The sequence below is a fragment of the Strix uralensis genome, chromosome 2 (assembly GCF_047716275.1).
Source record: "Strix uralensis isolate ZFMK-TIS-50842 chromosome 2, bStrUra1, whole genome shotgun sequence".
In the NCBI taxonomy this organism is placed as follows: domain Eukaryota; kingdom Metazoa; phylum Chordata; class Aves; order Strigiformes; family Strigidae; genus Strix; species Strix uralensis.
The window spans coordinates 7816602-7829712 of NC_133973.1; the positions used below are offsets into that span (position 1 = coordinate 7816602).

A 13111-nucleotide genomic window follows, 5' to 3' on the forward strand; every position below is an offset into this window, starting at 1 on the left:
CCTTCTGCTTGGCACTATGACGAACTGCGCGTGTGCACACGCACACACAGAGTTACAACATCTCAGCAGAAGGGAGAGAACTTACCATAATGCAAGTTTTTACCTTATTATATCCCGAGGCATGTGGTCAGTCTTAATTCTGACATTTTCTAACCTCCAAGCACAGCGTTCACATACAAAGCAAAGCTTATGTGTACGAAGTGTGTGTGTATATATGGATATGCATGTGCACCTGTCTTCCTTAAGAGTTTTGAGTTCATAAGCCAATTTCAACCAAATCTGGAAAAGGGGTAAGGATCTTAAAGTCACCACAACTTTCATAAAAATATGCAGCTGGGGAAAGAAGAGAGACCCTCTTGGAGCCCCCTGCTGAGGGAAAGGCTAGTAAGCTCACCCTTGATTAGACATCAGAGAATCCACACAGGAGAGAGCCGCTGGAAACCAGGCTTCATTAGTTCCGCTGCTCACGGAACTACTTGTTAAAAAAAGCAAACAGAAATTCCAACATGTGGCATCACACTGACACCCATGTCGGTCATCAGCAATCTTAAGATCCACTGCACAGACCTCTGCCACTGCAGCTAGGATGATAAATGACAGCAACGGTAGTTTGTCACCTCTTTCTCGCCTTAGAGGGGGGTGAGGTTCTTTGCCAGAGGAGGTCACATTCTTGTGCTGACATCAGAGACATGGCAAAATTTAGAAATACTGGCTTTAATATTTCTAGGCTTTGGAGGGAATGTGGCCAAACTTTCTGCCTGACACTTCAAACTTAATTCCCCCTTTGCCCTCAGTCTTCTAGCCTGTTGCAGTCCCCTCTCTCCCGCACCAAGACCCAGGCCCAAGCTCTTTACCCACACACGCCAGCATCTTCATCCTCTGCTTGCAGTGGCTCTTCCCTATTTCATTCCCTCAACCACCTAACATTTCTCTCCTCTCCCTGCACTTCTATTGGTCCACATCCCATGCTCTTGTCCCCATCAGTTCTGCTAAATCTAGGCATCTCCTCATTTTCCAGCCCCTAGCAGATCTGATTCCTTCTTTCTCCTCCCTCAGTCTTGGCCCTTCATAGCTTATCTCTGTGCCATCTCTCCCTTGCAAATAGGCTTCCCATCACACCCTCTGCTACATTCCCTATTTTGGAGGCTGTTTTTTTCTCTCTGTTTCTTTCTGATTGCCATCTCTGCTCTTTCTAGACCTCCCGGACACCATCAGCTCCCGGCCCTGCCCATCTCTCATTCTCGTCCCTACTACATTTGAACACAGCAGTTTCTTCTCACAACTTGCCTTTGTACCCACCAGAGTGGGGAGTTTCCTCTCAACACTGGGCACAAAAGACTCCCTTCTGAAGCAGAAGGAGCAGTAGTTGTGACTGAAGGAAAAGCAGGCTTGGCCCTTCAGCCATAGTCTAGATGCTTATTGCTGCAGCAAGTCCAGCTGCACCTGTAGTCCAGCCTCATACAGAAACTGAGAGGTTAGAGTGTATCTCTTTTGTGGAGACAGACAGCCTAGTCAGTGCCTGGAGTCACGGAAGACTCAAGAAACACTGAAGAGGATATAACCTTTGCAAATTTTAACTACCAAACTGTAAAGCATCCCAGAGCGTGCTTAAAGATTTTTTTTCCAAGCCTACAACTTGGCCAAATTTGACCATATTTTCACAGATGTATGTGGCTTACAAAAGCCATAGCCACCGGATTTCAAATCTATTCAAAACCATGGGAAGTTCACCAAACACCAATGCTAAATCCAGTACAGGGCAGAAAAAAAGGCTTAAAATGGGACATGTCTGAGAACACACCCACCTGCGGCATGCAAACCACTGGCTCCCCTTGTGTACCTAATTTCCTCACTAAAGGGGGCCTCCATCCCGCTTCTTCCCCTTCTACAGCTCAACTCTGCTTCTTGCTAAGCTTCTTGCTAAGCTTTCTGTAGGCTTTTGCACACTGGACTCATCTCAGAAGCTTCCTATGTCCCTCAGCTGCTTATTGTCTCCCAAACCCCCGCCTTGCTGTTCCCACAACCTAATGAAAGTAGGGAAACTCAGAACTAGCACTGGGGAACAGACAGCTTGTTGGTTACAGTATGATGGCAAGGCTCTTCTCGAGCCTACAACCCTTCTGTTGGTATCCTAGGCTCCAAAGCACATCTTGCAAAACCATTCCAAACTAAAAACTGGTATTCATCCTAGCCTTTGCAATCTTAATACTGGAAACAAGCAACACCTATAGAAAGCTCTCTTCCTCTTGCAAAGAAGAAACTATTTAGGCAACTGTTTGTAGAGAGAGAACAGATGATCTGCCCAGAGAGGCTGCACCACTTCATCAGCCTTGCTCACTGATCACATCACACTACAAACTTCTAAAAGCGCACAGGTACAGGCACCAAAACAGTACTAAGAAACGATACTACTGTCTCCAGGACCTATGCTCCCTCTCTCTTCCTTGACATCTTTTAAAGTACTGAGAAGAAGCCACTTGCTTCACACTGCCAGCATCTTACTAGAAAGACTCTTGATGCCTATTGCATTTTCCACAGAAAAAGTAAATTCTACAAAGATGTCAGGGAAGATTAACAACCAGCTGACAATGAATCCAGACAAGACTGAGGTGACATTACTCATGAAGGAAAATGCTTCACAGGACTGGGTTAGATGCTGTCCCCTGCAGGTGCAAGCATTCTAATAGCACGAAGCAAAGCACCAAGGACTATGCCAGACTAATCCTAAGGCTAAATGTCCAAGATCTGCAAGCAACACCATCATTAGCAAAAGCCTCACACCTCTTCCCACAAAGAAAAACCTAGTCACAAAGATTCTGGCACCATTTTCACAGCAGACTACTAATTTGCTTCTAGAGATGATACAGCAGCAAAACAGCTGGAGCAGGAATCTCTACATTCAGTAGAGAATAGGATGAGCTGCAATAAGTCTATCACCTTTGTGCTCCAATTCATTCCAAGTCTGCTTTGCTATGCTGTCCATTCAAGGCCTTACTCTGTCTTCACAAACACACTAAGAGTCAGAAATTATGGCAATTAGCCACCTGCCCAGGCACTCAGGACAAGAGAGCTCACAGAGCTCAAAGAAACTAAAACCAAAAAATAATTAAATTTGACAAGATGATACCAGGCTTTGGGAATTGGGTATTTTTAATTTTTTAAAAAAAATATAAATTAGATTTAAAAAAAAAAAACCGTCACATCGATCAGTACAGTACAACTCCTTTCAGGCATCTATCTGACTAGATTGTCCTCAGTGCATCATCATAAGAATCAGTGAAATCATACAAATGTAGACATATGAATACCACAAGCAACTCCTCTTCCAGCCTGAGAACGGAGCAGGAGAAGATGAACCTCACCCACAGTCCTAATTTAGCTAGGATATGTCTGCATACTGTAGTAACGGCAACTACCCAAATCATCCTCTAGAATACAGAAGGAACCCAAGAGTTCTCAAATTTTTAACTTGCAAGTCTGTTCACAGGCATATTATGGAGAAACAATTTTACTGATTTTCACAAAGGTTTTCTCTCCCACAGCTCCAAGAGAAGACAGCATTTTCCTCTGTTTTCTCAACAATCATTTTTAGTTCCAAACTTGCACATAGGAAGCATCAGCCAAAGAGGTGATCCCAAGGAGGGCAGAAGTACTCTTTGGTGGTCTTCAGTAAATCCCAATTTAGCTATCTTGCACCTTACACTGCTCAGAGGAAGGCCTGCTTGGGATGGGGGCTGAAGAAGAGGCAAAGGCACCGCACTCGGACTAAACGTGAAGACAGGAAATCTTCCTGATTACATGTTCCTACATATAAACTCATTCGTTTTTTTTTCCCTGCAAAGTCTTTTTCATGAGCTGTTACACAGACTATGCGTGTTCATAAAGTTTCTGCTGAGTCACTCCACCTGGTCTTGGGCATTTTTTTCCAAACTTACAAGTAAACAAGGAGCTATAATTAAAGCCTTGGTTCAGCTTTAATTCTAGTGTTCACTGCCAATTGTGTCCCCTGTAAATACATATTTAACAACCTAATTAGCAACCCAGACTGTAAGCAGCTTGAGTAGTGTGGAATTGTGGCTAAGGCCCAAAATAAATGGTGGGATTACAAATAGCAAGCTACCTAACACTCCCACCCCTCTTCACCATACGCTGATTATATTTTCAAAGTGGAAGAACTGGGACATTGGGTAGGAGAATAAAAAGGCTGATCCAGGCTCTGGTTTTGTACCCATTTAACTGTATTGATTTAAAAATGTAAACATTTTAACAAATGCTTAGTTAAAAATGAAACAGTGCCTGGGGTGGATGCACTGATTCTGTGTGTTCATATTGACTTAATTCCAGAAACATAACTAAATCTGTACAAAAAGAAAAAGAGTGTCTAGGATGGTAAAAGGGAAACTGTTTGAGACAGGATCATTGGCACATAGTAGGAAAGTGAGAAGATCTAGGGATCATCTTCTATTTGTTTCCACCTGGCTACTACTTTGCCTCTTACCGATCTTAATCCATAGTCAGTCCCTCAGAACCTACTGCTAAATCACCCCTACGTGCTCCTGCTTACCAACTAAGACAGACCACCACATTTCCTCCCTAGCGCTTGCCTGCTCTGTCCAGTTCCCACCTTCTCTAAAACACCCATGCTCCTTATCCTCTGGCTTAAGTATTTCCTCCTAGCTAATCTCTCCCTTTCTCACCACTTGCTTTTAAACTCAAGCCACATCCCTCCAAGCTCAGAAACCCAACCTCAGGGCTCAGAACTCTTCCCCTCCTCTCATCCGATACCCCTAGGGCTCAGAAACACCCTTATACCTAATTCAGAAATACACCTTTTTTTATGTTTTGTTGGGAATGTTGAAATAGGAGATCACAAGGGGCAACGCACACAGGAGCAAACACTATCACCACAGTTCACTTCCAGCTCTGTGTGCCTCCAGTTTGCAGTCTTTACGCTGGACAGACTGGAGTCCTAATTCAGGAGCACCCAGGTACACGAGGGCTCTTAGCGCTGCATTTTGCTGTACACCAACCATACTACCCAGCTGTGGATACAGTTTTGCCTCCATAATATCCTGGTCATTAACTAACCTGTAACATTAACATCTGTATATTCGGGAAATCAAGGCTGTCCACTAAGAAGGAGATCCTTAGTTTTGGGTCAACCCACCAGCTTGCAAACACTCTTGATTAGAGAGAAAACTCTTTCTGCAGCTGAAAGATTCTCTACTCAGGGACTCTACAGGGAAAAGGCAGAGATCTCTTCTTCCCCACGTGACCCTCTGAAGGGTTAAATACACCCCCATCCCCATGCAACGTTACAGTCAAGGTTTAACCCCGCTCCCCACCTGTATGTCTTGCCATCCTTGTGCTGGTCCTCATCATCCTCGTTTGACAGCACAAAGGGGTCGCTCATCTCCGGCAGCCCCGACTCCTGCAATCGTTTCTTCTTCCGGCCCCGGGGTGGTTTGGGGGCAACTCCCCCACCCCCGCCACCCCCACCACCTTCGGAGAGGGTGGTTGTCCCTTTCTTCGACAGGTCAGGAACCACCTGGAGGGCTGCCTGGGAGCCAGGGGGGAGCGCAGAGACAATCATGGGAGCTGAGATGGGAAAGGTTTGGGCAGAGGCGGCTGTGGTCACCAGGGAACCTGATGGGGAAGTTATCACCAGACCAGGACCTGCAAACAACGAAAGATGGAGGAAGTCAGTTATTACATCTCTGATTACGCCCAACCTCCTTATCCCACAGAAGCTTTATACACCTACTTTTGCCCACAATGCAAACAGAAGAGCACCTTACCCTCCCCAACACGCTCCCAGTCTCCACTGCTGGAAGTCAAACTTCCCTGAAGAGGGTGGATGTGTGGAGTGCCTAGAGATTCACAGTGAAACCATGCCAAGGCAGTCCACACCATCAGGAAGGCTAGGAATTACCTACAGCCCGAACACGATTCTCCAGGACGCCCTGTCCCCCCAACCCAGCAGGTGGCTGAAGTTTTTGGAGTTCCCTACCTGCTGTCATGAGCCCAGCAGACTGCACTGGTACCACGGTGATGTTCTGAGTCACAGGGGCTTGGCTGTGTGGCGTCAGCTGCTCCGGCTTGGTGTCGGAGTCCATGGAGATCCCAGTGGGTAGGGCCACAGAGGTGGGTACTGTCAGCAAGGCAGGGTAGTGGGGGGGAGCCAGGCTGCAGCCCTTCTCCGTGGGCAGTAGCTGCTCCTTCATCTTGTTAATAAACATGGTGTTCTCAATCTAAACCGGGTGGGAAGAACGGCTTTTAGAATACCCTGCTACAGCTTCTCCCAGCAGCTGGCTGAGCAAGGAATGCAACAGAAACACTTATCATGCATGAACTTCTAAAAGGAAGCAAGACCAGAGTAATAGGTTGGAAGACAAAGATCTTACCTGTCCCGAGACGGTGGGCACTGCTGGCCAGAAGTACGGGGAGGAGTTGAAATGAGATTCTTCCATCCTAGCTGGGCACAGGGGGGAAGAGGAAGGGGGAAGGGAAGAGGAATGGAGGAGAAGGAAGACAGACAGACAGACACACACACACACAAAAAGAACATTAAACCCAAAGAGACTCCAACATGGAACTGACTCAGTCTAACACTGTGACAGTTCCTTAATCTCCCCTGTCTTACTCGAGCAACTTCTCCCCATTTTTGAGCTATCTGCCCAAATCAAAAAATTATTTTCAGGGGAAAAAGGTGGCTGCTATTCCCACAGGCTTGGGTCCATCTCAAGCGCCTCCTGCCCAACAGTCCTCCATGCAAAAAAAGGACTGACTACAAACCCAGAACACCTCCAAAATTCCCCGATTATCATCCACCCAAGTACGTGGCATAAATTACAAAATCTGTGCATCTGCAACCAGGCAAATACAGCTGAAAACCATTTTGCACTGTCACAGACAGTCTGACCCCACAAGCAGTGAAAATTTTGGACCTTGCCTGTCCCTCCACCCCAGCTCAACACTAAGGACCCAGATGCAGCAAGGGGACATTAGCATTATGTTACACAGGAAGAAGGACAGGCAGAGAGAGGGAAACAGACTTGCCCAAGATAACACACAGCCACAGAAGACCAAGAAGTCAAACTTAAGGCTCCTAACTTCCTGCTGCCCACCGCTCTGACCACCCCAGCCCAAACCTCAAAAGAAACCCGGAAATATCACTCAATATTCCAAGACAAGATCCTCCGCTCTCACCCAATGAGACTAGGCAGTGGGAAAATAACCTGACTACCCTGCTCCTGAGATACCCTGTTTCCAAGTGAGATCACATCACGGCTCCCTATTGCCCATTTCATTCCCATCTTTGGGACAAGATTCTGTAGGACTCTGTGCCCAGCCAAGAGCCCACTGCTTTTTCTCAACACTCCATGCAGGCAGAGGACCAGTTAGACACCAAAAGATAGCCCTCTCAAGACAGAGGCATAATCTCTTTAGGAATACCTGGCTGAAGAAGTCCCTTCCCTTCTAATTCTTGCATTCCTCTGTGCAATACCATTAGCAGACAAACTTTGTTACACTTGTGAAAATGCTACCCAAAAACTAAAGACGTTAACAAAACACTATTTCCTGAAGCAGAAGTTACACCTATTCCTGAAAAACTACAGCAAAACTGGCAGGTAAAATACATGTGATAAAAACTATGTTCAGAGAACATCTGGCAGAGCAAGCTGCTTCAGCAAAGCAAGCATTGTAGGTTTCTCATGCAACTACCTGCAAATTGTCCCACTCCTAGTTTTGTTACGATGTGGCAGTAGTCTAATTAACAAGTAAATATTGTTTCTTAAGGGCCTATCTCAATCATCAGATAAGCTGAGGAGCATGCCCCGAGTAGCATGAAACACTTACTTTCCAGAAACGTATTAGGGCAGAATAAATACATGTGGAATTGCTGCGTGTGAGCCAAAACGCAAAGATAATTTTCCTCTATGTAGAGAAGCAGTATTTAAATGAACCAAATTACCTGATAATTTTGTTTTTATGAATTGCTCACGCAACAGCAAAGCCAAGTATTCCTGCCTCACTCGCTCACTACAAATCAACCAATAAACACACTTAAGGATGAATTATTTACCTTGCATCAGTGGCATGCAGTCAGACAGCTAGCTGCCTGACTGAATTACTGTGGATTTACATTGCTGTGATTCAATCAGAATCTGATGGGGCAAGACTCTTACCTTCCTTCCTCTGCTTTCTTTTCTGAGCGAAATTAATTATTAAGTACACTGCCCACAGCAAGGCTCTATGTTTGTAACACTTAATTACATGACTTTTTTCTTCCACAGGATGGGCACACATGAAGAGATAACGCGTTCTTGGCAACTGAGCACCACCCGAATCAAGAGGGGGTTTTTTGTTTGGAACGTCAAGTTTGGGGTTTTTTTGGGGGTTTGGTTTGTTTGTGTTTGTTTTTAAAATAAGTAAACCCTTATTTGCTTAGCTTCCACATCAAAAACATCAAAGTGAACCTGATTCCGTAAAAACATGAAGTCTCATATAATAATCAGATGCATTTTCCAAATAAACTTTGTAATGGTCCAAGACTCCCTTGGATTCAACTACAAACTTCAGGAATTAAACAGAAAGATGCCAGTTTAAACAAAAATCTCACAACAGCTTTCTTATTTAAAAAGGAATGAAAGGCAACTCCGTTTCCAGACTCTTAAAATCCAGACTAGCACAGGCCAGGGCACTCAGTGGCTGCCTGTCTCCATCTATTTCCCCACCAGAACTTCAGAGAGCACCTAACTTTTGTTTGCTCAATTTACAAAGTGCACAAGTCAAAATAAGGCTCTTATTGATTCTCAAGAGATGACTACACTGTTTTCATTAAACTCTTCGAATCCACCTCCCCATCCACAAATCTTCACGCCTGGGCGGACATCAGGCCTCAAAAGTTTTGGCTTGAAAGGCTGAAGTGTGATGAAGTTATAAGAATACGGAGGAAAAGGAGAAATGGTGTAAGAGTTGAAGCTTTCATGCAATCTCACTAGCAAGCCAGTCTTCCAAAGGGAGAAAACAAAGATAAGATTCCTCCACCAAAGTACTGCCCTAAGACCCCCAGCTGTCCCTCCCCTACCCCACTTTCAGGCTAAAGGATATTTTGAAAACATGCACCCCTATTCGCAGCCCCCACTTTAACACTGCTTACACTTACTTTACCAGAACTCTGCACGTAACCCTTCCAATTGCTCTATAACTACCAGACATGGGCTGGAGCTTCAACCCTGTACCACAGCACGTTCCCACTGCAGTGCCTTCATCATCCCAGCTTCCACAAACAGGCCAGAGATGGGACCTTCTTCCTATTCACCAGTCTAGTATCAGACAGATGTCAACGTACCCTCCTGATATAAACCAAAAACACCTTCTATGTACAGACCACAAATGTACATACACCAAATAAACAACCGAGTGAACCAGCGAACTCACAAGGGACAAGGAATCTGGAGTTTAGATCTCAGAGTACTTCACAGAATCACATACTTAACGTGCTGGGCTTATACTTCTTTGCAGGTCATCACTTTAATCATAAACAGACAGATAAAAGCACGTGCAAGTACACGATGAGGTAGAGGCTGTGTTTCTGGAAGGCACAATCAAGGTTGGATACGCAGGTATTTAGAGGTTGTACTTTTAATATGTTTTTCTTTATTCTCCAGATACCTAGCTTTTATTTTCTATTTGGTGGAGAGTTTTCAGTTGACAAAAGACCCCGAATACAACACTCGGGTGTGATTTACAATGTCGTTTTATGTCTGCCCCAGACCTTTTGCTCAATAACAAGGAGCTTGTAGGCTTAATTGCTGCAAAATACTAAGGATGCTGAAGGCCACGGAGGCCATTAGGTCAAATGCAAAAATGCTTCCACTAAGCTCATAAGCACCAAAAAGTTCAAGCGCCACTACATCTTTAGAACAAGCACATCTGGATGCACATCAGGAATATCCCAAACATGCCGGACAAAGTCCTGAATCCCAAACCCACATACCAGAGCTAGAAGAACTTTGGTGCCGTTCCGCTACATGTGTAGCCTCCACCCCAACCGACCGAGCCTCTGTCGGAACAGGTGCCTGGCAGGGGACGTACCCTGCGCCTCAGCTCCTTCCAGGCGGTCAATCCCCTCTCCCGCACCCTGGAGCTTAAGGGGCTTCGAGCCCCCAGCGCCGGGACCTGCGGCCCATCCCACCCCATCCCGATTCCCCGCAGCGCGGCCCGGAGGGAGCCCGCGAGGCGAGGGGCGGGGGTCACTCACGCAGCTCCGGGAGCTCCTTACCCCTCTCACTCTCCCTCCTCTTGCATTTCTCCTCCTTCCAGAGCCGTCTCTGCAAACAAACCGCCAGGGTTACGGGGCCGCCCGGGGCCCTGCATGACAGCGGGCGGCGCAACGCGGGGCCCCCGGACCCGCCGGCCACGTCCAGCCCCCGGGGGATCGGCCATGGGCGGGGGAGGGCGCTCCCCGCGGGGCCCGGCCGGGATGGGGGAGGGGGTGGGGGGGGGGGGGCCGGACCCACCTCCCCCCGCGGGGCCCCGCGCGCACACGGCGGCGGCGGCCGAGGACGGGCAGCGCCGCCCGGTCGCCCCCCCGCGGCGCGGGGCGGGGCCGGCCCGCAGCGCGGTTCCCCCCGCAGAGCCGCCGGGCGCGCTCTGCACCCGACACCGGGACGGAGGGACGGGCGGGCGAGCGGACAGACAGACAGACAGCCCTCCTCCGTTTCCGCTTCCGGATCGCCGGCGGCCCCGGAAGTCCCGCTTCCCCGGGCCCCCTCGCCCCCACACCCACCACCCGGCAGATTACCGGGCACCACCCCCCAGCGGCGACCCCGACCCCGACTCCAGCGGCGGCAGCGGCCTCCTCACCGGAAAGAGGAGCGGCGAGTCGCTTCCGGGTCAGGGGGCGGAGCGCGCCTCAGCTCTTCCGGGGCGCCGACCGGAGCGGAACGGCGTCATCGGCGGCTTCGCTTGAAAAAGAGGCGGAGCGGCGGCGGCCGCCAGCCCGGGGCAGGTTTCCCCTCAGCGGGGTCGCTGCGGGGCGGCCGGGCCGGAAGCGGGGACCGGGCGGCGGCGGCGGGGAGGGTGGCGGCGGGCGCGCGCTTACCGGAAGTGCGGGGGTGCCGGCGCGCGGGGAGCCCGGGCTGGAGGAAGGGCGGAAGTGGCTGTGCCGGCGGGGGCGGGCGCGCGGCGTCCCCGAGCCCGGCCGCCAGCCCGCTTCCGGCCGAGGCGGCCTTGGCGGCGTGACGTGAGCGGGGCGGGGCGGCGGGAGAGAGAGAGCGAGAGCGCGAGCCGTGCTCATGAATATTCATGAGCGCTCATGAATAACTCAGCCGCCGCTTCCTCTGTGCCTCCCGGCCCGCCGCCATCCCGTCCTTGCGGGGCAGGTGTCGGCGGCCCCGCTGCGGCTCCCGGCTGAGGGGGGCAAACGTCAGGGTGTGCCCGCCCGGCCCGGTCCTCCTGTCCCGGCGAGGCCCTTCGGAGAGCACCGGCTCCGCCTCGGCCCGGCTGCCCGCCGGCCTGGTGCACCCCGCGGCCCAGCAGCAGAGGGGCCCGGCTGGAGCCTCGTCTGGTGGCAGCGCGGGAGGGGGTTGCTGGGTCAGCTCGGGCTGGATGGGACAGCTTGGTTGTTACAGATGGGTTGACCCAACGGCTCGCAGCCACCACCTGGGACAGTCCCTGCCAGCCCCTTGCCGTGTGCTGGCTCTAGGACTTTCCTGGCCAAACACCTTAGTCGCGCTAACTCAACAGGAAAGACTTGTAGCGCGATGCTTTTCTGCCAGGTCGGCAAACTGGACCATCTCAGTCACACAAGTCCCGCAGAAAACAGGAGAGTGAGGCCAGGCGTGGAGGGGAACAGGGTAACCCTCCTGGATTCCACAGTTACAAGCCAGTGGCTCCATATAACCATGCCCAGCTACTAATTTTTTTCATTTATAACTGTTCACAACTTGACCCCAGAGGGGGTTGCAACTCACCCTTGTTCTCGCTCATTGAGAATTCCATTTCACAGATTCAACCCACCTAAGTTTTGGCTGGCAGTTTCCCCCTGTCTCCCGTGTGCTGGCACTACCAGGCGTGTTGCTGTGCACTGAGTTACTGCGCTCGAAGCAGCAGGTGGTCCCTTGAGCCTTGGCAATGGTGCAGGAGAAGGCACGAGGCTGTTCCTGGAGAAGAAGACACGAAGGCACTGCACGAGATCACTAAGCCAGGCTGGCTGATCGCCCCCACCCCAAATTGGAGACACCCCGTAAGATCACCAAGCCCAGCTGGCTGTTGCAGCTCAGCCCTGCCTTATGCTCCAATTTCGGTGGAAAGAGACCTTTAGATATCATCTACTTCATTCCACCACTCGTAGCAGGGCTAAGTTTGGCACTGGACCCACCTCCCAGGTCAGGTTAGGTTTTACCTTCCTCACCTGCAGTGTTGCTCACTGGGCACTTGGCTGAGCCGTTTCAGTGCTCTAACTTGGGAGAAATCGTTTTTTTTAATTGTTGCAATGAGTTTTCTGCCAGCTTGGCATGCTGGAACAGCTTCTCAGAGCCAGCATGAGTAACAGGGTGGGACCACGGAGAGCACGACTGTAGCAGCCAGCGGTTAGATTGGCTCGGGCGATCGTGAAACCGCAACATCCGGAGCAGTGGGCAAAGGGAAATCTCCTGGCGGCTGAGAGGCAGGCGGCTGGAGCCGCAGCGCCCGCCTGTCCCCAGAAGGTGCTGGGGTATTGGTCATCCCAGGCAGCACAAAACTTCCTCCTGGGAGGAGCCAGGATTAGCTCTGCGCTTTTCAGTAGGAGTCACATGAAGGCAATTGTTGATTTATTTAAATAAAAGGAGTTGGCAGCCTAATCAGTTTGGAAATTAATTTCCTTGTTAATTTGGGGGTTTTGACTTGCTCATGAATATTCACAAATGCTCATCTCTTTCTTTTTTTTTCCCTCCTCTATGTAATTTATTTTTGTGATTGTCAGATCACCTCTGAAGGTGACATTTCTCTTCTCATTCTGCAACACGGCAAATGTATTCAATTTTATGCCCTGGAAGAGGAACTCTGGCCTGGCACTGACGTCTCTTTTGCCTCTTCTTTGCCCTGGAGGCCCCTGTAGCCT

General features: G+C 49.7%; 1 protein-coding gene across 26 annotated transcripts in view; it reads right to left on the reverse strand.

Moving 5' to 3' along the window:
• The window catches only part of ZNF384 (zinc finger protein 384), a 29106-nt gene extending 17551 nt beyond the window's left edge, over positions 1–11555 (reverse strand). For 2 of the 26 annotated variants that reach the window (XM_074854467.1, XM_074854429.1), the window contains exons 1-5: positions 11111–11549; positions 10268–10337; positions 6405–6475; positions 6011–6251; positions 5346–5676 (exon numbers count right to left, since the gene is read on the reverse strand). In XM_074854467.1, the coding sequence (XP_074710568.1) occupies positions 5346–5676; positions 6011–6251; positions 6405–6475; positions 10268–10337; positions 11111–11305 (908 nt within the window). In that variant the 5' untranslated portion in view covers positions 11306–11549. The other 24 variants (XM_074854444.1, XM_074854462.1, XM_074854435.1 and 21 more) reach the window with 24 other exon arrangements.
• Between the last annotated feature and the right edge of the window lie 1556 nt (positions 11556–13111).